The sequence below is a fragment of the Saccopteryx bilineata genome, chromosome X (genome assembly GCF_036850765.1).
Source record: "Saccopteryx bilineata isolate mSacBil1 chromosome X, mSacBil1_pri_phased_curated, whole genome shotgun sequence".
NCBI lineage: Eukaryota > Metazoa > Chordata > Mammalia > Chiroptera > Emballonuridae > Saccopteryx > Saccopteryx bilineata.
Genome location: NC_089502.1, coordinates 71045352 through 71068979, shown reverse-complemented (window position 1 = coordinate 71068979; position 23628 = coordinate 71045352). Strand labels below are relative to the sequence as shown.

The window sequence follows — 23628 nt, the reverse complement described above, 5'->3', positions numbered from 1 at the left end:
TTTCCATTTCATCTAGGTTGTCTACTTTTTTGGCATACAGTTTTTCATAGTATTTTCTTACAATATTTTGTATTTCTGTTGTGTCAGTTGTTATTTCTCCACTCTCATTTCTAATTTTATTTATTTGAGTCCTCTCTCTTTTTTTTCTTGGTGAGTCTAGTTAAAGGTTCATTGACCTTCTTTACCTTTTCAAAGAACCAGCTCCTCGTTTCCTTGATCCTGTGTATTATTTCTTTAGCCTCTATGTCATTTATTTCTGCTCTGATCTTTATTATTTCCTTCCTTGTACTACCTCTGGGCTTTACTTGCTGTTCTTTTCCTAGTTCTTTTAGATGCAGTGTCAAGTTGTTTATTTGAGCTTTTTCTAGCTTTTTAAAGTGTGCCTGTAGTGCTATGCACTTCCCTCTCAGTACTGCTTTTGATGTGTCCCATAAATTTTGAGTTGTTGTATGCTCATTATCATTCATTTCTAGGAATTTTTTTAAATTTCTTCTTTGATCTCATTTTTAGTCCATTCGTTATTTAAAAACCTGCTGTTTAGTTTCCATGCATTTGAGAATTTTTTAGTTTTTCTGTTGTGGTTGATTTCTAGTTTCATGCCATTGTGATCAGAGAAAGTGCTTGATATGATTTCAGTTTCTTAAATTTGTTGAGACCACTTTTGTGCCCTAACATGTGGTCTCTCCTAGAGAATGTACCATGAGCACTTGAAAAGAATGTATATTCTGCTGCTTTAGGGTGAAAGGTTCTGAAGATATCTTTTAAATCCAGTTGATTTAGTGTTTCGTTTATGTCTTATGTTTCTTTGTTAATTTTCTTTCTTGAGGATCTGTCTAGTGATGTCAGTGGGGTATTGAAATCCCCTACTATTATAATATTGGTGCAGATCTTACCTTTTATATCTATCAAAGTCTGCTTTATATATTTAGGTGCTCTTATATTACATGTGTAGATATTTATAATAGTTATATCTCCCTGTTGGATTGCTCCCTTTATCATTATGTAGTGACCTTCTTTATCTCTTACTATATCCTTTGTTTTAAAGTTCATTTTGTTTGATATAAATATTGCTACCCCAGCTTTTTTTAAATTTCCATTTGCATGAAATGTTTTTTTCTATCCTTTACCTTCAATCTATGTGCATCTTTTGTTTTAAGGTGTGTCTCTTGTAGACAGCATATGTATAGGTCCTGATTTCTTATCCACGCAGCTCCCCTATGTCTTTTGATTGGATCATTTAATCCATTTACATTTAAAGTTATTATGGATATGTAGTTGTTTATTGCCATTTTATTCTTTAAAGCTATATTCCTCTTTTGCTGTATTCTTTTCCCACTTTGATCTGTTTACAACAGGCCCCTTAACATTTCCTGCAGCATTGATTTGGTTGTAATGAATTACTTGATTTTTTTTTTCTGGGAAGCTTTTTATTTCTCCTTCAATTTTAAATGATAGCCTTGCTGGATAAAGTATTCTTGGTTATATGTTCTTGTTCTGCGTTACTTTGAATACTTCTTGCCATTCCCTTCTGGCCTCAGTGTTTCTGTTGAGAAGTTGGATGTCATTTTTATGGGGGCCCCTTTGTAGGTAATAGCCTTTCTTACTCTATCAACTCTTAATATTTTCTCTTTATCACTTAGTTTTTGTGTTTTAATTATGATGTGTCTTGGTACAGGTTTCTTTGGGTTTCTCTTTAATGGAGTTTTCTGTACTTCTTGAATTTGTGAGAGTTTCCCCCTCATTAATTTAGGGAAGTTTTCAGCTATGATATGATTGAACAAAGTCTCTATCCCTTGTTCTTTCTATTCTTCTTCAGGAACGCCTATGATGTGGATGTTATTTCTCTTCATGTCACAGAGTTCTCTAAGAGTTTCCTTAGACTTTTTGAGTCTCTTTTCTTTTTTCTTCTCTGCTTTTATGTCTTCTTTCAACTTGTCCTCCAACTTGCTGATTTGATCCTCAGCTCCATCCATCCTGTTTTTAATTCCTTCCATTGTGGTCTTCATTTCTGATACTGTATTTGTCATCTCTGACTGATTCTTTTTTAATATTTCAATATCCTTTTTTATACTTGCTATTTCTTTATTTAGGTGTTTGTAATGACTATCCATTCTTGTTCTAAGATCCCTAACCATCATTACAATCATTATTTTGAACTCTGCATCCAGAAGTTTGGTTATTTTTATATTACTCAGTTCATGTCCTGGAGGTTTCTCCTGTGGTTTCATTGGATTGCACTTCTCTGTCTTCTTATTATGTCTGTGTGTTTGGTTGTTTTGTTTGTAGAGCTGGTGAGACTAGGCTTGGTGTTTTTCTGCCTCCAGTTTTCAATTGTGTTATTTCTAGGTCTTCTTGGGTTGGCATCAGCTATTATTTGTAATCCACTTTTGGATTTGGGCCACTTTGAAGTCTTGATTTGTTGTTTTCTTAACAGGTGATAGTCTTGTGTACTGATCTCAGAAGGGGGCTCATTTAAACTGTATCCAAGAATGTGGTGGGTGTAACCTGAGACTCTGAAGGCCTGATCTGCCAGTTACTCTCTCCAGGGGTGGGCTGTTTTATCAGCTTCAATAGGGGGAGGTGTATCTCAGATCCCCATGGAGACCTGAGTTACTTCCCTCCCCACCTCTTGTTTTCAGCTGTGTCTTGTTGCATTGATTGGAGCTGGAGAGATGTCTGGAGACTGTGACCCAGAAGCACTTTAGCCTTTTTTTTTGTGGAGGGATCAGCCCCTCACCCAACTATGGCCACCTCCAGCACTGGATGAGTAGTTTCTCAGGTTAACCCCTGCATTCCTCTGCCCCTCACTGTCTGTCTGTCTCTCTCCTCTTCCTTTTTGGAAGACAAGCCAGCCCTTTCATCACACTTTATTTCCTGGTCGCCAGGCAAGTGGCTGTGAATAGTATTTTCTGCTCTTTTCATTGGAATAAGAGCCCTTCTGGGCTCTCAGCCTCACCCCCCCTCTGTTCCTGTAAGCAGGGAGATTCAAGTGCTCCCTACCAGGTTTGTTGTGGCTTCTTCTTTGCTCCTTGGTTTTTGAGAGCTGTTCTTGTAGTCCAGAGTTGGTTTTTCATGCTGATTGTTCCTAAATTAGTTTGTAATCCAGTTTGGTGGTGTGAGCTGGGAGTCTGTGTGTCTGCCTACTCACCTGCCATCTTAAGAATATCAGTATTGATCTTATTTAAAAATTGATTTCTTAGTGTTCAACTTTTGTTGCTATTGTAAATGGGATTTTTCTTTGAATTTTGTATACTTTGTTAGTATGATAAAGAAATACAATTGATTTTTTTTTGTCTTTGAATCCTGAAACACTGCTGAATTCCTAATTGGTTCTAGTATGTTTTTATAGATTTCTTAGGATTATATATATATACAATTATATCATTTCTGAATAAAGATAGTTTTATTTCTTGTTCCTCAATATGTGTGCCTCCTATTTCATTTTTCTTGTCTTATTATACTGACCAGAACCTCACCTACAGTGTTAACTAGAAATGGTGAGAGTAGCCATCTTTTATATAGACATAAGTTCTTTATTTGATATGTTTTTCTAATTTCATCTGTTTAGCTTGCCTATTTAGTATTTTTTTAAATACTACCTTTTTAAGTCTATGTGTAACAACTCCATCTTAACTTTTTTTAATCTACCAATTTGTATTGTCTATTATTTCTCTTAGGTTTTGTTTTTGTATCAGGTAGTCTTTGTATGATTATTGAACAGTGTATGGGAAATTTTTAGAGTATTTTTTTAAGCTTGGAAATAATTTCAAAGAGAAAGAGGGACTAAAGGTAAGGGGAGGGGCAAAAGAGACAAATGGGGGTGGAAAGAAAGTTTACATAGGGCATGGGGGGCATGATGCAGTGTGTAAAGGGTGTTATATTGAGTGAGACACTTGAAACCATGTCAACACAATATATTTTTTAAATGATACAAATAGAAAATAACACCCATGTATCATTAAACTAGATTCACCTATTGTTAACATAACATTTTAATGCTTTTACTTTATAATTTGAATATGCTGTCTCTTTCTTTACTCTCTCCTCTTTCCCCCTCTATATGCATATTTACACACACACACACACACACACACACACACACACACACACACGTTTTTCCCTAAACCATTTGTTTAACTTGCATATATCATGGTCTCTTTACTTATAAATACTCTATGGTATATTTTCTAAGGAATATTTTTGGAGATAGCTTGAATCTCTGGATAATGTGATTCTTTAAAGCAGAAATTATTATACTTTTCTAGATTTTCTCAATGATACGATTTATCTAAATCTGTAGTCTGCCATTGCCAGAAATAGAACCTCTGCCCTCTCTCTTTTTATGATCCAGTGCCATAGTATGTTTTCCTATTGTGAGGGCCAGTCTCCCCTCACTACCTTACTTTTATAGAATATTTTTAGTTTCACTACTTATTTTTGTATATGAAGTTTTGTAATCAATTTTTCTAGTTTCCAAATCATTCCTTTATTTTTATTATTAAATTATGAATTAAGTTAGGAGAGACTGATATTGTTATTGTGTTAGTATTGCTATATATTAACAGGGTTTGTTCTTCCATTTCTCCAAATCTACTTTTGGAATCCTCAGCAGCTTTTTACTTTCTCTTCATTTTTCTCTTCTGCTCACAGCAAGATGGATTCTGGATATACTCTGAGTACTGTAACAACCACCTGGACGCCTGCATGGAGCTCTCCAAACTCATGAAGGACAGCCGCTATCAGCACTTCTTTGAGGCCTGTCGCCTCTTGCAGCAGATGATTGACATTGCTATTGATGGTTTTCTTTTGACTCCAGTTCAGAAGATCTGCAAGTATCCTTTACAGTTGGCTGAACTCCTCAAGTATACTGCCCAGGACCACAGGTAAGAGGTTAACAGACTCAGGGGAAGAAGGACAAAGCTTCTTCTACATGTTGGTCTTTACTGAGAATGTATGTTCTTTTTCTTATTCTGAGCTTCTGTTAGATTATTTGCACAATAGGATGAGAACATATTCTTGCTTACCTCACAAGGCTTTTGTGTGTGTAAAGTAAGGAAAGGCTTGTGAGATTTGCTTAGAAAGTTGTAAATCAATATATACACATACATCATTATGCACCATCATTATTGTAAAACTTAGACCCTGCCTTTGGGAAGCTTATGTCCTGTTCCTTAGTCCTGAGTTTAAACAAATGAATCAACCCAGATGGAATAATTACTCAACTGTTTATTCTACTGTGCTTAGCAGATTTAAATATTTTGGTAGCAACCTGTCCTACTATACTGACCTTAGATTTCTTCTGCAAAGCTAAACCATTGGTTTTCTTTAGTTTTTGCTACCCTGCTCTCACTCATTACAACTGTACCTTCCCCTTAGACCCAGAACATACTGGAATACAATAGACTTGAGAGTTCCTCTCAAATTTTTTCCAAGTTTTTCAGTATTTTCAAAAGAATAACCCAAAATCAACCTAGGAGATTATCTCTCTTGAAATTGAAATGACACCTCTAACCCACTACCGGTAAGATATATGCTGGGAGTCATCTCCAAGAATGGGATGGTCTAAAGTGAACCATCCACCACTCTTTTTCACATGTTTTACTTCATGATCTAGAGTACCCAGCCTACTTCTAGAGTGCATTTAATTTGTATTAAATCCCTGACCACAGACTTGTTGGCCTAGCTCTCTGCTTCTTTTCTGATTAAACAGTCCAAGAAGGAAGAAGGCTTTTGCCCAATTTTCTTTCGCTTCCTGACTGATTCTAATTAGGCCTGCTTACTTTTATTTGGCTCCATTGTCTTGGTTTCTTGGATCTTCTAGACCTGGTTGCATAAGACTATGGGTATATTCCAGTCGGTTTTCTTTATGTTAAATATCTAGGTCAATCTCTGGGTTCATTAAAAAAAAAAAAACAACTTTTCTTCTTTTCCAAGTGAGAGGAGGGGACATAGAGAGACAAACTCCCGCATGTGCCCCAGTCAGGACCTACCCAGCAACTCTGGTCTGGTACTGAGGCTCTGTCCATCTGGAGCCATGCTTGCAACTAATCTATTTTTAGCATCTGAGGTAGAGGCTCCCTGGAACCATTCTCAGCATCTGGGTCCAATGCAGTCAAACCAATTAAGCCTCTGTGGGAGGGGAAGAAATAGAGAGAGCAAGAGAAGGGAGAGGTGGAGATAGATGTACATGGTTGCTTCTCCTGTGTGCCCTGATTAGTAATCAAACTTGGGACATCCAAACGTTGGGCCAATGTTCTACCACAGAGCCAACCTGCCAAGGCTCCCTGGATTCATTTTTAAGTTGATGTTTTTAAAGCAAATCTTGTGTCATGTGCTTTGTGGTTCTGAAATCCCTGGCAGATTTCAAATATGCATCCAATTGCAGTAACCCTGGGCTCTCTCTTTGTGTGAGTAAGAATACCAGTAGTGATTCTGCCTTCTGTGCTCTTTTAGCTATGAAGGAGGCAGGTAGAGAATGACCTTGCAAATCGGGATTCTGATCTCTCATTCTTGACTCAGGTTTCTAGCTGGGGGATTATGGAAATACTTATTAGACATGAGAGTCCATTTTCAAAGCAGAGAAAAAAGTTGTTTCTTAGGTCTAAGCAAATCCAGGGTCTTATTGGGTTTAGTGGGAATCGGTAAGATCTGTCATTTATGTGCTCCTTCTCCTTGCTGCTGGGACCCCTGACCCAAGGCCTTCTTGTCTTCTGGGTCCCTGGTCCTCTTTGCTGAGAGAGTGATTCCAAGATGGCTGCAGAGTTGGTGAACAATTCACTCACCAGCTCCCAGCCCCAAACCAGATTTACAGCTAAATTATAGTAAAACCAACCTGAATAACCAACTGAAGGATTGATGACCTGTGATATTATAACCAAGAATTTGCAGAAGAAGCCACATAGAGATTGGTAAGAATGGTGGAAATGAGGAAAGGCCCCATGTCCAGATGTGATGTTTTCTGCAGCAGGACTCCCTCCCCAAAGAAGCTAGGCTCTCACCCCCAAGTAGGGATCCCTGGCCCAGGGAGGCATAAGTAGAAAGAGGAGCCTGGAAAGCCATTGTTAGTGAAAACCAGAGGACACTGAGCTGGCCTGTGTCACTCAGACACCACCTACACAGGGACAAGTTTTCTCATTGTTACAGTACTACCACAGGGAGTGTACCATCCCTCCACCGCAAAAGCCACTCTGTACTGCTGGTGCAGCCACTCTGCTGTGCTTGGCCCTGCAGAGGGGTCTGCCTATTACAACCAGCAGTGACGTATGGGATGCTCTCCCTTGTAGGTGGCTTGTTAGAGAGATATGAAGAGAGACTGGACAGGAAGGCTTTAGAAAAAGGATCTGTCTCCCCCATCTTGAGAGCACAAATAATGCTCCCTCTCCTCAAACATACACCTGGAGGGACACTTGGCTGAATTAGCCACTTGAAAGGAAACAGGAGATTACAGAGTCAGTTGGTGCATTTGATACCCTCCCCAGAGCTGACCTGTTGGGACACTGTGCACACAGGTATGGCTGAATTTGCCACATGCGGAGATACAGGAGAACAGTACAGAGCTGCAACTTTTTGTAATTTTTTCACGCAACTAGCACCTTCCTCCATCCCGAACTGTTTGTGCTGTGTCCTCCAGCGTGGCTGAATTTGCCACCTGCAGATATAAAGGAGAACAGCTCAGAACCAGGACTTTTTGTGGTTTTAGAAGGAGAGCCACTTGATTAAGCACAGGGGGAGACTCTGGAGTTTGTGGTTCTAGGGAAAGACAGGGGTATGGGATGGCCTCTAGGATTCCTTGTGTGCAACTAAACCCAACAGAGGCAGCTACAAACTGGATCACTTACTTTAGCTTTGAACAGGTTGCTGAGGGAAGTCACAGGCAGTGTCTTACCTTTGCTTGCACTAGGCTTGCTCCCAAGAGGCCAAGAGCTATCATGCCCAGAAAACAACTTCAGACAACATCTGAACAGGATCCAATTAGCTTCACAAAGAACATATCCAAAGGAAGATCTTGTTGCCACCAAACCCAGATGAAGTGAATTCTGCTTCCTGTGGTCAGCACCTGCACTGTAGCTCACAAACTTTGGTCAAAGTAAAGCCTCATAGGCAGCCAGCCTGAAAGTCAGTCCCATACACACGATGGACCAAGAGCAATCAAGACTCAATTACAACAGGAGGGCATACATAATTCACACAAAGGCCATTCCTGGAACACCCAGCTCAGGTGGTCAAGGAGACTGCACCACTCGACCCAACAGAGCACCTGCTACATAAGGTCACCCCATGAACAGTGGGAATCATAGCAGAACTGTCTAATACATAGAAACAAACACAAAGAGGCAGCCAAAATGGGGAGAAAAAATAGGCCCCAAATTACAGAACAGGAAAAATCTCCAGAAAAAAAGCTAACTAAAATGGGAGATAAGCAATTTGTCAGATATAGAATTCGAAGTAATGGTTATATGCATGTTCAAAGAAAAAAAAAGTGAGAACATCAGCAAAGAGATAGCAAGTATAAAAAAGGATCCAGAAACCACAAAAAAAGAACAAGTCAGAAATGAGGAATACAGTATCTATCATCAAGAATACACTGGAAATAAACAGTAGGTTGGATGAAGCTGAAGACTGAATCAGTTATTTGGAAGGCAAGGTAGAAAAAAACACCCATTCAGAGCAGCAAAAAGAAAAAAAGAATTAAAAAGAACGAGGAGAGTTTAAGGGACTTTTGGGAAAACATGAAGTGCAACAACTTCGCTATCATTGTCTAAGTTTATCCCTGGCAATATTATCTGAGCGTGCCATTTAGAAGGATAAGATGATAACAAAAGGGTAGCTGCATTGTAGAAGCTGTTGACATAAATACAGTAAGTACTCCTGTTCTTTTAGTCCAATTTCTGTTTCCATGCTATTTCTCTATCTCATTTGAGGGCATCAAGAAAATGCATTATGACACTTTCTGGGAGGTAAAGCATAGAGCTCTACTTTCCAATATTGTAGTCACTAGCCACATTAAATTAAAATTAATAAAATTAAAGGTTTTGTTTCCCAGTTGCACCAGCTACATGTCTCAGTAATCACTGGCCATATTTGGCCAATGGCTACTCTATTGGACAGCACATACAGAACATTTACATCATTGTAGAAAGTTCAATTGGACAAGAATTACATAGGAATGCTTATTACCTCTGCCTAACACTCTGCTTATTACCTCATGCCTGACTCAGTCATGAATTCATCATTGCCACTGTGTTATACTGTCAGTCAACTTGCCTTTCTCGCGATGGTTACAGAGGAAGAGTCCCCACCTCTAACCTACCCCACTAGCTTTAGGAGTGGGTGAGAAAAGTGAGTGGCTGCGGTCAGCCTGAACCCTGCTCAGAGTCTTCAAGTCTCCAGATGAGGTCTGGGGCCAGCCCCCTAATGAGGAGTTTCACTGGAGCCAGATTGTATTATTATAGACATGTCAGCTAAACTCCTTCTTTTAAAAATATTTTATTGAATTTATTGAGGTGACATTAGTGAATAAAGCCATATAGATTTCAGCTGTACAATTCTGTAATACATCATCTGTATACTGCATTGTGTGTTCACTGCCCCAAGTCAAGTCTCCTTCCATCACCATTTATCCCCCCTCTACTCTCTTCCACCTCCCCCACCCCTTTTTCCTCCTGCAATCCCTACACCGTTGTCTGTCTAAAAGGCTTTTTTTTTCTGTGCTTACTCCCTTCATCTTTGTATCCAGCCTCCCAGCTGCCATTCTCTCTGACAGCTGTCAGTCTGTTCTAAAATCTCTCTGTTACACAGGTTTCATTCTTGTCAGTTTAAGGAAGATTGGATGTTGGGGTAGGGGACATGGCACCGTTCTGTAAGCAAAGGCAGCACTGTTTGCCATTTATCACTCTCCATCCACCTAATCTTCTACCTCAGAGGCCATTCTGATGGCCTGCATTTCAGACCTACCTATCTTAACATCTATCACACTAAGTCTTTAAGCTGGCAGCAGCTTCTAATTGCCTTTAAATCCACACTACACTGACATGCAGCACAGGAGCTGTCATCTAAATACAGCTTCCTGAGCCCTGCTGAAAGAGGTAGCCTGTGACTTGGGAATAGGTCGCAGCAGTTCATGCTGAAGGAAGCTAGGGAATGATGTACCCTGGCACTACCTGAGCCATTATTATAGCACTCTTTTTTTTGTTGGAGGGGTGATTAAAAATCAGTTTATTTTTGTGACACTAGCTAACAATTATACAGATTTCAGGTGCCCAATTTTCAGCACATCGCTGTACATTGTATTGTGTGTTCACTCCTCCCAAGTCAAGTCCTCATCCATCACCATTTTATCACCTCTATACTTTCCTACCCCAAGCCCCTCCTGGCGATCCCTACACTGTAGTTCATGACTGTAAGGTGTTTGTTTGTTTTTTGTCTTTTTTGCTCTATCCCTCTATCTAAAAGCTGTCAACCAGCTCTCTGTGTATAAGTCTGTCTATTTTGTTTGTTAGTTCATTTTGTTCATTAGATTCCACTTATCCGTGAAGTCATATGGTACTTGTCTTTCTATGACTGGCTTATTTCACTTAGCATAATTCTCTCCAGGTCTATCCATGCCGTCACAAATAATATGATTTCTTTCTTTTTTCTTTATGACTACTTAGAATTACATTGTGTAAATGTACCACAGCTTTTTTATTCAGTCATCAACTGATAGGCAATTGGCCTGTTTCCAGAACTTGGCTATTGTAAATAATGTTACAATGGACATAGGCATGCATATAGTCCTTCAAATTAGTGTTCTAGGATACTTAGGATATATTTCCAGAAGTGGGATCACTGTGTCAAAAGGCAGTTCTTTTTTAAATTTTTTGAGGTAACTCCATACTGTTTTCCACAGTGGCTGCACCAGTCTGCATTCCCACCAACTGTGCAAGTTGGTTTCCTTTCCTCCACACCCTCGCCATCATTGTTTGTTGATTTATTGATGATAGCCATTCTGACAGGTATGAGGTGATATCTCATTGTAGTTTTCATTTGCATTTCTTTAAATATTAGTGACATTGAGCATCTTTTCATATTTCTACTAACGATCTGTATGTCCTCTTTAGAAAAGTGTCTATTCAGGTCCTTTGCCCATTCTTTATTGGATTTTTTTATGTTAAGTTTTATAATTTTTATATAAACATTAGATATTAATCCCTTCCCATTCAGTGCACTTTTTTGTGACAGAGACAGAGAGAAGGACAGATAGGGACAGACAGGAAGGGAGAGAGATGAGAAGCATCAATTCTTCATTGCAGTTCCTTAGTCTCCTTAGTTGTTCATTGATTACTTTCTCATATGTGCCTTGACCAGGGGGCTACAGCAGACCGAGTGACCCCTTGCTCAAGCCAGCAACATTGGGCCCAAGCTGGTGAGCCTTGCTCAAACCATATGAGCCCACACTCAAGCTGGTGATTTCAGGGTTTCGAACCTGGGTCCTCAGTGTCCTAGTCCAATGCTCTATCCACTGTGCCACCACCTGCTCAGGCTCAGTGGGCTGTCTTTTGATATTTTTGATGGTTTCCTTTGTTGTGCAAAAGCTTTTTTGTGTGGTGTAGTCCCATATGTTCATCTTTCCTTGTGTTTCCCTTGGCTAAGAATATATATCAGAAAAAAATGTTGCTATGAGAAATATCTGCAATTTTACTGCTTATGTTTTCTTTTAGGATTTTATAGTTTTGTGTCTAATACTTTCAAGTCTTTAATCCATTTTTAATTTATTCTTGTGTATGGTATAAGGAGGTGGTCTAATTTCTTTTTTTTCACACATCTGTCCAATTTTCCCAACACCATTTATTGAATAGACTGTTTTTACCCCATTGTATGTTCTTACCTCCTTTGTCAAATATTAATTGACCATAGAGGCATAGGTTGATTGTTGGACTCTCTATTCTGTTCCATTGATCTTTATGTATGTTTTTATACCAGTACTATGCTCTTTTGATTCCTATGACCTTGTAGTATAGTTTGATGTCTGGTAGTATGATTCTTAAAACCTTTTTTCTATTTTTTTAAGATTACTTCAGGTATTCATCATCTTTTGTGGTTCCAAATAAATATTTGAAGTAGTTCTAGTTCTGTGAAATACACCATTAGTATCTTGATAGGAATTGCATTGAATCTATGGATTGCTTTGGAGACTTAGAAATCATTTTTTAAAATATATTGTGTATTGATCTTTTTAGGGAGTGGAGAGAGAGAAAAATGGGGAAGGAGCAGGAAGCGTAATCTCGTAGTTGTTTCTTATATGTGCCTTGACCAGGCAAGCCTGGGATTTCAAATCAGTGACCTCAGCATTCCAGGTCAAGACTTTATCCATTGTACCATCACAGGTCAGGCAGACCAAGGAATCATTAGTAGACCATTAGTAGCTCAATATGGATCAGCAGTGTTATCCCGAAGAAAAAATGACAGCAGCCAACAGTCACAAAGGCTTAGTTTACTTTTAAAGGACATAATATAGGAGAGTTTACTTTTAGTAGAATTGTCTTGAGACAAGATAAACCGGTTAGATCAGGGGTCCCCAAACTTTTTACACGGGGGGCCAGTTCACTGTCCTTCAGACCGTTGGAGGGCTGGACTATAAAAAAAAACAACTATGAGCAAATTCCTATGCACACTGCACATATCTTATTTTAAAGTAAAAAAAACCAAAATGGAAACAAATACAATATTTAAAATAAAGAATAAGTAAATTTAAATCAACAAACTGATCAGTATTTCAATGGGAACTATGCTCCTCTCACTGACCACCAATGAAAGAGGTGCCCCTTCCGGAAGTGCAGCCAGGGCCAGATAAATGGCCTCAGGAGGCTGCATGCAGCCCGCTGGCCATAGTTTGGGGACCCCTGGGTTAGATGATACAGTTATCATCTTGTCACTGGAGATGATAAAATGTGGTAGTATTTGAAATCTGTTGGTCTGGCAGATGGGCAAAAAACAAAAGAAACTGGAGTTTGGGAGTAAAATAGTTTATATGGATAATTAACTCTTAGCAAATCCTACCCTAATTCTTACTTAATGGGAAACTGAGTCACTGAGAAGGTGAATGAGACTTGCCAAGGGCCACACCACTAGTCAGTGATGAAACTAGGGTTTGAGCCCGAGGAGTCTGGCTTCAGACTGTGTTCTGACCACTATGCAGCATTCCATCATATATTTTACAGGAGGAACAGTGTATATGTTATTTCACTGTGACTTTGAGCAGAGTTCCCTAGATATATGTGATAGAAGAGATGGTAAGTTGTCTGTACCAAGCCATGTGTGAGGCCGCCTCTTGGTCCTTGGCTGGTTGTATCAGATGGGACACAAATGTAATGATGTAGAAAACATTTGGATCTATTTTTACTTCATGAAAAAAAAGAAGCAATCTATGGCTGCCTTTGTGGCTCCATAGTCATCAGAAACTTTGGCTTTTTCAACTTTCTGTTATCCTGTCCCTGGAAATATGGACCTTATCCCTATTTTCCGTATTGTTAAAGCTTCAGCTATCATATCTCCATTCTAAGCGTCATGATTGAGTAAGAACTAAAAAAGGATATGCTGTTTTTCTTAAAAGAGGTTTCTCAAAAGTTCTTCTCAACACTTTTATTTACATATCACTGGACATAATTTAGTTGTATGGTTACCCCTTACTATAAAAAAGGGTAAGTAATATAGTCTTTTATTCCATGTGGCATGGCTTCTATCTGAAATCCAGGGCTCTCTTATTCTTAGTAGAAAGAAGAGAGTAGATGTCAGGGTTGCCATCTAGTGCATTGATTCTCTGACACATTGAATCATTCAACTTGTACTTTTGTGTCTTCACAGTGACTACAGGTATGTGGCAGCTGCTTTAGCTGTCATGAGAAATGTGACTCAGCAGATCAATGAACGCAAGCGGCGTTTGGAGAATATCGACAAGATTGCCCAGTGGCAGGCCTCTGTCCTAGATTGGGAGGTAGGATCCTTACCAATGGGGATCTTGGGGAGTCTGAATAACATAGCCAGAAATTCACATAGTCATGGATAGGTGAAGAAGAATTAGATTTTAAGAGCAGTAAGGATTTAGATTAGACCCAAGGCAAAACTTCCTGCTAATGAGAGGTAATGTCTACTTGATAGTTGTCTAAAAAGGTTGGAGAAATCTTTGTGGCAGTGCTTCATTAAGGAAAGAAAGGTTCATTTCTTTTTATATTCCCAGGATACAATTGGATTGACTCAGTAGCCTTTCAAATCTCTTCAAGTCCTTGAATTTCTTCATCACCAGATAAACACTTAGTTGAGAACTGCTTCATGCTAATGAACTCCCAAACACAGAATACAAGGTTGGTTTTCTGGTATAGGCCAGCCAACATACTTCTTTTCCTCCTGGTAGGATGATTTCACCCTGATACATCTACCAGGTCTACCCATGCCTGCACACTTCAGGCCACAGCCATCAGCCATGCTGAATTGACAGACCAAATTCTGTTTTGTTTTGTTCTTTAATCATCTGCTTATAAAAATAATCTCTGACAGCCCTACTCCATTGGACATTAGACCTAACCTCTAAGAAATAATCAATACCTTAGAACAGCTTAGAGAAATGGCAAGGGGAAGAACCTGTTCCCAGGAACTGCAGTTTCTGGGGAATATCTATTTCTAATTTCTCTGATGCTGATATTTGGTTGAGCTGTCATTTTGCCACACTTTACACTCATTAGATCCACTTGAAAGGAAGGGACAAGGAACATATCCCTGATAGCTTCTTTTTAATCCTTTTTATTTTTTAAACTGGGAGCCCAGTTTTGGAGCTTGCATTTGGGAATTTGATTGTGTATAGTAGTTGTGATTTCCTCCTCCTGGAACCCTTCCTGTCACAGTCTGGTTGTGCAATCCCTGGGGCCTGTTCCAATTTATCATCAGATGATTTAATACAAAGAATTTGGAGGAAACTCAAAACCCCAACGTGATGGAGGCAGCAAGAGCACCTCTTTAAAAGCTAAGGTGGCATGATGAGGCATAGTCCTCACACCAGGAGATAAAATGTGGATGGATTTGTTATTTCTCTGCCCTCTTGTTGGTAGGCAACATTGAAAATAAACTGTATGAAAAGGATGGCATTTCCTGAGGCCACAACCCTACATGAGACAATTGGCCTATAATCAGAATGAGATGCTGGGCATTGGTATATTGAGACGAGTGAAATGTGGTCTTGCATATTCAGTGGGGGCAAATATGTTGCAGGCATAGGGAACAGAGTGAGCATAATTCTGGAGGAATGGAAGAGAACAGAAAGAGATCAGTGGAAAAGGATTGCACTTTGGGGGACAAGGCAAAGAAACATAGTGCAAGTATGGCAGAAGAGGCAAAGGATAAGAGCTTTGAATTTTGAGAGAGCTTTTTCATTCACATGGACTGATTTGATGCTTTCAAGAAGCTGTATAAGGTGAGCCAAACAGGAACCATTGTATTATTTCCATTGTCCAAATTGAGAAACAGATTGAGAGCAGTTAACCTATTTTCCTACTTCCCATGAGCACAGAGTAAATTGGTAGCAATGGTTGGTATAGAACCCAAGCCTTCTGAGATTCCAAACTCAGAAATCTTCTAAGGCAGCTAGTTGCCCCATTAAGGGGTCAAAATACTGTTGTGGTTTGCTAGTTATAACATGGAATTTAGAGGGAGTCTGGCCTGGAGTCAACGACTTTGGGACATTTACTTCTAATTTTTCAACCTTGGTTTTGGGAGTAATAACAGTACATTTCTTATTGTGTTGTTGTGAGTATGAATAGGAATATGTATGTAGCATAGGATAGCTTTTACTTATGGAGAATTTATAGTGTGATGTGTACTTTCCTAAGAACTTTATATATGTTAGATTATATAATCACATCAGCCAAATGAGGTTAGTACTGCTATTATCCTCATTTTAAAGATGGGGAAACTCAGGTACAGAGAGGATATGTAAATTTCCCAACATCAACTGTTAGCCAGCTTGGTGAGCATAGGGTATGTATTATTTTTTCTGTTTTTGTTTTACTTGGTAGAGTTACATGTGATAAGAAGTGCTTAGAATAGAATTGTGTTACTCCTGGCTGGTATGAGGGGTGGACAAGATGACATTGAGTAGTCCTAGTCCTGGTCTGATCATTCTCAGTTTAGCAAGAGGTGAGTATAAAAGTAATCCTGTCCATCTTTGTATGTCATTGACCCCCCATTTATAGTTTCCTTTTACTTTATAATATTCAAAATGGATGGTAGCACATCTTCCTGGCATACCTCAGGATGGGACACGGTAGATTGTTACTAATATTATCTTTCCATTATTACTACAACAGGAAAGGCCTGTACACTCCCTCATTCTGAGGACTTTTTCTCCCAGTCCTGGGCCTCCAGAGATTCTGTGCTAGTATGTGGGCTCCTCAAAGATTAGTGTCTGTCTAAATTCCAGGGTATCTCTGGGGCAAAATCTGGAGTCACAGTAGTATCTCCGAGCTTTCTTTCTGAGGTTGTATTAACAAATATTTCCACTGTGCTCCTCTTTTTATTTCCAGCCTTTAGACTGGAGTGAAAAAGATGGTATGTTCAATACATTATTTCCAGGTCCCCCTCTCTTTGGTTCAATACCCTGCCTAGTCTATTTGCTACTGATTGTTTCTGGGATGATGCAGCAGCTCCCGTTTCTAATCTTGACTTCTAACTTTTGGATGTAAGGCTCAGATCTTAGTTAGCATCAGAGTATCGGGGCTAGGAACTTAGACATCATCCTCATATACCTCCTTTAACAGCTGGAAAAACTGAGACCTAGAGAGAGGAAGGGACTGACTCTCCAGTAATTTTTGATCTAGAAACAGTATAATATAATGGCAAGCATGTGCATATTCTCTGGAGCTTTAGAATATGGGATTGGTTGTAGATGTATAGCTAAATAGCTGGGTGACATTGGCTATTTACTTGCCATCTCTGTCCTCAGACTATAAAATGAGAGCAAGACTATCTATCTCCTAGGGCAATTGTGAGGAACACAAGGAATAAAGTATGTAGCACATGCCTGACTGATATAGGTGCTCATTAAGTAAAGTACTCACAAAAATTAGGGGATATTTCAAAATGGATATGAAGCGATAAAATATCCCCTAGTTTTTGTGATCAGTATATTAATTCTCCTGAGTTCTGAATCACTGCTCTTTTTTCCCCATATTCACATAGGCCCAGGAACACACATCCTTTTGTACCCATGGTTTTGTGTGGTTTGTCTTCTGTTTCATGAATTCTGAGCACACTTGTAGTAGTCTCCCCCACTGAAGATTTGTGAAGTTTACTTGGCATCTGACACACACTCCACATACCTCTGACCTAGCAGAGTTATTATAAAGAAAGAACACTTAGAAACTGTAGAATGGAATGAGTTAGGAGTCAGGTGCTTTTTTTGTGTGTGTCTGACTCAACATAGCAAGGAAGAGAAGTGGTGTCTGTCTCTCTGGATAATAAACCAAGGGAGAATGTGGTTGTGAAGTTTTCTATTTAATCAGTAGATTTTAATGAACTGAGAGGAGCAGAAGTAACTATTTTAACGGAGTGAGTGGATTCTCTTTCCATCTGTTATCTCTTTCTTGCTTACTCTGTCCAGTTCTTCTCTTCTGGGAAGTACAGAGACTTCTACTACCTGCTCAGGCTCACTCTTCAGGTAGAGGAAGGAGTCTATAAGACTAGAGCTTGGATGAAATACTGGGGCAGAGAGAGAGACTCATAAAGAAAAAGAAGGAGAATTAGTGAATAAACCCCATTACAGTTGGTGTGCCCCTAGGGCTATAGGACAACTGACTATAGCAGTTCTAGATGGTCCTGGGGTTCATTTGGCCTCAGAATGAACAAGGGTATGAGTCCTTCTAGCTGATGGAGCTGTTCAAGGATTACCAGGAGTCCTTCCCTTTATCCCTCCTTTTCCACCAATCCTTTCTGTTCTACTCCTGCTCCAGACTATGCCAGCCCTAGGTGCCTTCAGGCAGGTGATGTGTTCATCCCTCCTGCCCAGCTGCCTCTCACTGTGACATGTCCTTCCCAGGGTGAGGACATCCTAGACAGGAGCTCGGAGCTGATCTACACTGGGGAGATGGCCTGGATCTATCAGCCCTACGGCCGCAACCAGCAGCGGGTCTTCTTCCTGTTTGACCACCAAATGGTCCTCTGCAAGAAGGTAATCCCACCCCCCTTCTTCCCTAAGTGATATGGGCACTTCAGGGGGCACCATCCCCTCCTTCTTTGTCATCCCCAGCTTTCAGTAAAAGGGGCTAAAACTGAAAGTAAAATGGATGGAAAACAGAAAGGAGATGGACAGCAATTCTTTATTGGGATCACAGGTATGGCATGAATATCACAGGCAGAGCTGGTTTATAGACAGTATAGTCCTGAAGTTGGTACTTTTCAATTTTGGTACTGTTTTTACCATTTACTCTCCTGCCTCTCATGGTAATCCTTCTCACTATCTTTCACCCAAAGCTGATAGCCTACTGCTTTGCACTAGTCATTAAAAATATTTAAATATTTCTCTCCCAGTTGGTGAAAAATAGCTTCCCTGAGTACTTCCACCCATTTCCACTCTAATAGCTCTGGCCACTTGGCTCCTCACTGTCCCAAGAACAAATAAGAGGCCTCCTACCTTTCCCTGATGGATATGTACCTTTGTGATATAGAGATTTCCCCTACACCCCTACCCATTTTCTATACAAATTATATCACTTCCCTGTAACTCTGAACTATGATCTTCTCCACCTTCTATTCTCTGTAATCCACATGAGGAGAGGTCTTACCTTTTCTTTGACCTCTGGTGAAATTGTGAGTGCTGTTTTGTTTTTTGTGTTTTGTTGTTTTGTTTTTTTTTTGTCTCCTATCCTTGGCAGGTAGGAAGATGTTCTCAGACTGATACCTCCTAATGGTATACCGTTCCCCTCACCTCCTCTCTTAACATAGGAAATTCAGGCCACTTTGTCTCCAGGGAGTGTTTGGGAAGAATTTGGGACCAGGGAAGATGAAAAAGGAGGGTAAAACCAAATACTGCTTAGAGTGACTTTCCAAATTTGTTGTCCTACCATTGGCTCTTAGTCCATCATCTGGTCTTTGTTCTCATCTTCATCCAGTAGTAAATGCGTCTCAAGAGGAATGGTCAGTCTTAAAACACCTAGTTAAACATTGTCATTTTTTTCCAGCTGAGACATGAAATACACATTTGATTTTAAGCACCCTGTTCTTTTTGTGTGCCATATCTTGCATTTAATCTTTGCCCATTTGCCTTTGACAGTGGATTGACAGAACAAATTGAGTTTTAAGTCAATGTACCCATATCTAGGATAAGTTTTGAATGCCAGCTCTGGAACCAATAGCTGATTAATTAATAGGTACAGTAATCACCTTGATCTGTAGCTAACCCTGGAATAGAGTTTTTTATAATTCTAGAATTTGACCAAACACCCAGGCCTCTTCCTAGGACTTCTGTCAACTCAGGACACAGGATTTTTGAAAGTTAACTGTTACGATTCATTACAAAAACTTCCCCATTTATGCAAAACTTTTCCATTTTGTACATTATTATGCAAAACCTTTCCCATTTTGTACATTGGAAATAAGGATAGCCTAAGCCACTTGGAACAGCTTAAAAAATTATAAATTGAGTGTGTATATGTACACACAGTCACATATATGTATTTATGTATGTTTTTTAATTAAATAGCCATTATAGTAAGTGTGAAGATAACAGTGGCTTCTAATTATGTGATCCATTCTTTTAACTTTTGCTATCCTCCCTCTTTTATTGTCACTTTACTTTTGAAAAATCTAGATAAGACTGTTTGTTCTCTTTCTTCTTGTCCTCTTCAATGGCTGTCTCTACTCCTCTCATCTCATTGCCCTGCTATTTAATTATGCAAGTGTATTGTAATTATTTTCTGAGATGGCTATACTAAAAATTATTTTGCTGCTGCTTTGGGGGATTTTTTCTTTCTTTTTTTTCATATTTTCCCATTTACTTTTTACTGGACAAGGGAGGAGAACCCCTTTTTCCTTTCCCCAGTCATTCATCCACTTGTGTTCCTATAACCCTGCAATTGCCCCAAATAGCCTTTATCTTGTGTCTTCTGTCCTCAATTGTGCCAACGTGGACATGCTCTATTGTCCCTTGTACCATAACTACGTGGTATTTATGTTGCTTTCATTGTATTCTGGGAGGATCAGAGCTAAATAGAATGCAATGATGCTACAGAGAGGACTTCTGTTCAAGGAACTTTCTGAATTTGGGTCATTTCTTCTTGCACTAATTGGCCAGACTTAGAGGATAAGTCATTTGGTTCTAGAAATGCAAAAATAACAATAGAGATGGGTATATAGCTAACAGAAGATGAGAATTTGAAACCAGAACACCTGGGTCCTAGACTCTACTATCGCTTACTAAATTGCTTAATTGTGGGCAGTTCTTGATATTTAAATATATATTTTTCATCAATATCAAATCAGGTCAATGATAGAATTTAACTCAGGAGACTTTGAGAAAAACCATGAGTTAGTGGGAAGCACTGAAGTATAGTCTTTAAGAGCATGCATTCTAGGGCCAGACAGGATAGCATCCATTTCTTTTCTCCCATGCACTGCATAACCTTGAACAAATCCTCTGTGCCTATTATTATCCCTTTATTTGCAAAATTAGAATCATAATTGTGTCTTCATGGAAGGGAAGTCAGGAAGGTTAAATGAGACAATATAGTTGCTGTGCCTAATACTTGGTAAGTACTCAGTAAATACTAACCATTGATACTATTACTGTATATTTCATGTTACTAATAATTTATTCAGAAAATTTTTATTAGGAGGCAGTACACAGAAGATTAAACAAGCATAGATTCTAGAGCCGGATAGCCTGAACTCAAAGGTCAGCTCTGCCATTAAGTACTTTTTATCTATGGACAAGTTTTTTAACTGCTTTAAGTCTCCAGTTCCTCATAAAATGGAATTATAACAAGACCTTCTTTGTAGAATTGTTGTAAGGATTATTTAAGTTAGTAAACACAGAGCTTTTAGCTTTTAAAGAATGCATAAAGAAAATGTGATAAACACACAATGGGATGTTATTTAGTCTTAACATAGAAGGAACTTTGCCATTTGAAACAATATAGAAGAACCTGGCGAACATTATGCTAAATAAAATATGACAGACAAATATCATATGATTTTACTTATACAGTATGTGGAATTTAGAATAGTTGAACTCATAAAGATAGAGAGTAGAATGGTTGATAACAGGGGCTGTTGAGGGTGGAGGAAATAGGAAGATCTTGGTCAAAGGGTATGAACTTTCAGTTATGCAGGATGAATAAGTTCTGGAGAGCCAAAGTACCAGCATGGTGATTATACTTAGTGATACTGTGCTGTATTTTCAAAATTTGGTAAGATAGTAGATCATAAGTTTTTCATCACAAAAACAGTGATGAATATTTTAATTAATTTGAATATGGAAACTATTTTACAATGATATGTATATTGAAACATCACATTTTGCAGCTCAAATATATACCTCAATAATGCTGGAGTAAAATTCAAAGCATTTAGAATAATGTTTGGTATAAAATCTATAAGTTCACTGTTGAATTGTTAATGTTATTATTTTTTTATTAATAAGTATGCACTCTACATGTTGGAATAAAATAATGAGAAAATAAATCCAGTCCCAGTCCTATGTGTCTTCTCTGAATCTGGAGATAAAGCCAGAATGACCCAGGCTACGGGGTAATAACCAGGGCCCCCTCTAAACAGGTACAGAGGACCTTATTGACAAATGAGTGAGAGACTGCAATCCTGAACAGTTGCATTCCCCACATTGCAGCATCTGTCATTTGTACAAAATGTCCTACAGTATCTTCCTAAACCCCATGAAAACCCAGTGAGTCCAAATTCAAATAATTGAAACAGCAGTTTCAATAGTTTCAATTGTATGATGTCAGGGATGGGGGTAGGTTCCTTGATAGCACCATGGCTAGGGCCACGGTGCTTTTCTGCATACCTCTGGGGACCTCCTGGCAATGTAGGAGCTGAGCTTCCTTGATATTTTTCATCTCAGATTAATGAAAAGGAAAAAGAGAAATACTAGGATACAATTAGAAACAACCCTATTTAGGCAGGGAACTTGTGGCAACCCAGGTAGCAACTGTGGTGAGCACCTATCCATGATATCCAAATGAAAACACTCAGCCCATCATTAACAAGTGTCATATAGACAGCCTGGACCCAACAGAACCATAGGCAACCAGGGCTTAGAGAGGTTTGTCTTCTTACTATGAGCAGAAGCTGAGCAGAGAAACCTCTGAGGTTCTGTTAGCTGACCTTCCCTGGACAACACCTGAGTGAAGAAGACCAAGGAAGGTGCTATGCTTGGCACAGCTTAAATGGGTAGATAAGACTAAAAGCTCTGAAACAGAACAAATGTAGCTCAGACGTGTAATAGCTGAGGGTCAGTTGTATAAGTGTGTATAGTCTGTGCTAATATTCAGAAAAGGGAAACCACAGTGAGGAGCTAGTGGGTGCATTAGTCACAGAAGGCTTCTTTAGAGAGGAACAATTGTGAATTTGACTTTGAAGGCTGGAAGTATTGAAATAGGAAGCAACACTGGGGCAGGGAGGAGGTATTAGTGTGAAACCAAGTATAAACCTATGAAATGATATTTGCCACCCACTACCACCACCCCTTATTCCCGCCCTAAAAGGGTGTGGGTAATTTTTTAGGAATGTCGGGGTAGCTATGTACATTTTAAATATTCAGAGATAACTTTGCTTTGATTTATTTTCAGTCACAATATTTAACTTACTTTGAAAGTTTAAATGAACTAAAGGAAGCATTGAGATTTTTAGGTTTATTAAAAGGAGTTTTAAAGCTCTACAAAATATTGGTCTGAGAGCAAGAAAGTTTAGCACCATATTTATGAGACAACGCTGGTCTTGTGCCCTAGTAACTGTGTGTTTAGATTTGAGTTTTACAACCATTTTACAATATAGGAGAGTAAGGCTAAGTCTCCTATTTTCATAGATGAGGAAATTAAGGCTCAGAGAATTTAAGTGGCTTACCCAGGACCACACAGTTAGTAGGTTAAACAGCTGGGACTCAAACTCAGGTCTTTGAACTTTCTCGCTTTTTCCACTGTTCCACGCTGCTTTATGACCTTAACTACCCCTTATCACTGGATTTTCTGAACAGTGAATTATTCTTTTTTTAAATTTATTGATTTTAGTGAGAAAGGAAGGGAGAGAAAGAGACAGGAAAACCGATCTGTTCCTGTATGTGCCCTGACGGGGGATTGAACCTGCAACCTCTGTGCTTCAGGATGACACTCTAACCAACTGAGCTACCCGGCCAGGGCTGAACAGTGGATCACTCTTAATCATTCTTACATCATTACACTTGGCTTTATGGCTAATCTGGTGTCTGAAAACTTATATTCAACCTTCCCAGGAATCAGAAAGAGCAGGCAAAAGAAGAGTTTTAATAACACATCTTTCTAGCCCTGTTCTCTCTAGTTGATTGCTATCCTTAAATACAAAACAAAAGAAAAGAAAACAAAAACAATAGAAGATTTAGTTGATGGTAATAGACAT

At 39.0% G+C, this 23628-nt stretch overlaps 1 protein-coding gene across 11 annotated transcripts in view; it reads left to right on the top strand.

Moving 5' to 3' along the window:
• The window catches only part of ARHGEF9 (Cdc42 guanine nucleotide exchange factor 9), a 382466-nt gene that overhangs the window by 319390 nt on the left and 39448 nt on the right, over positions 1–23628 (top strand). For all 11 annotated transcript variants that reach the window (XM_066250140.1, XM_066250146.1, XM_066250148.1 and 8 more), the window contains 3 exons: positions 4651–4883; positions 13843–13972; positions 18062–18193. In XM_066250140.1, coding sequence (XP_066106237.1) covers positions 4651–4883; positions 13843–13972; positions 18062–18193 — 495 coding nt within the window. The remainder of the gene's footprint in view (positions 1–4650; positions 4884–13842; positions 13973–18061; positions 18194–23628) is intronic.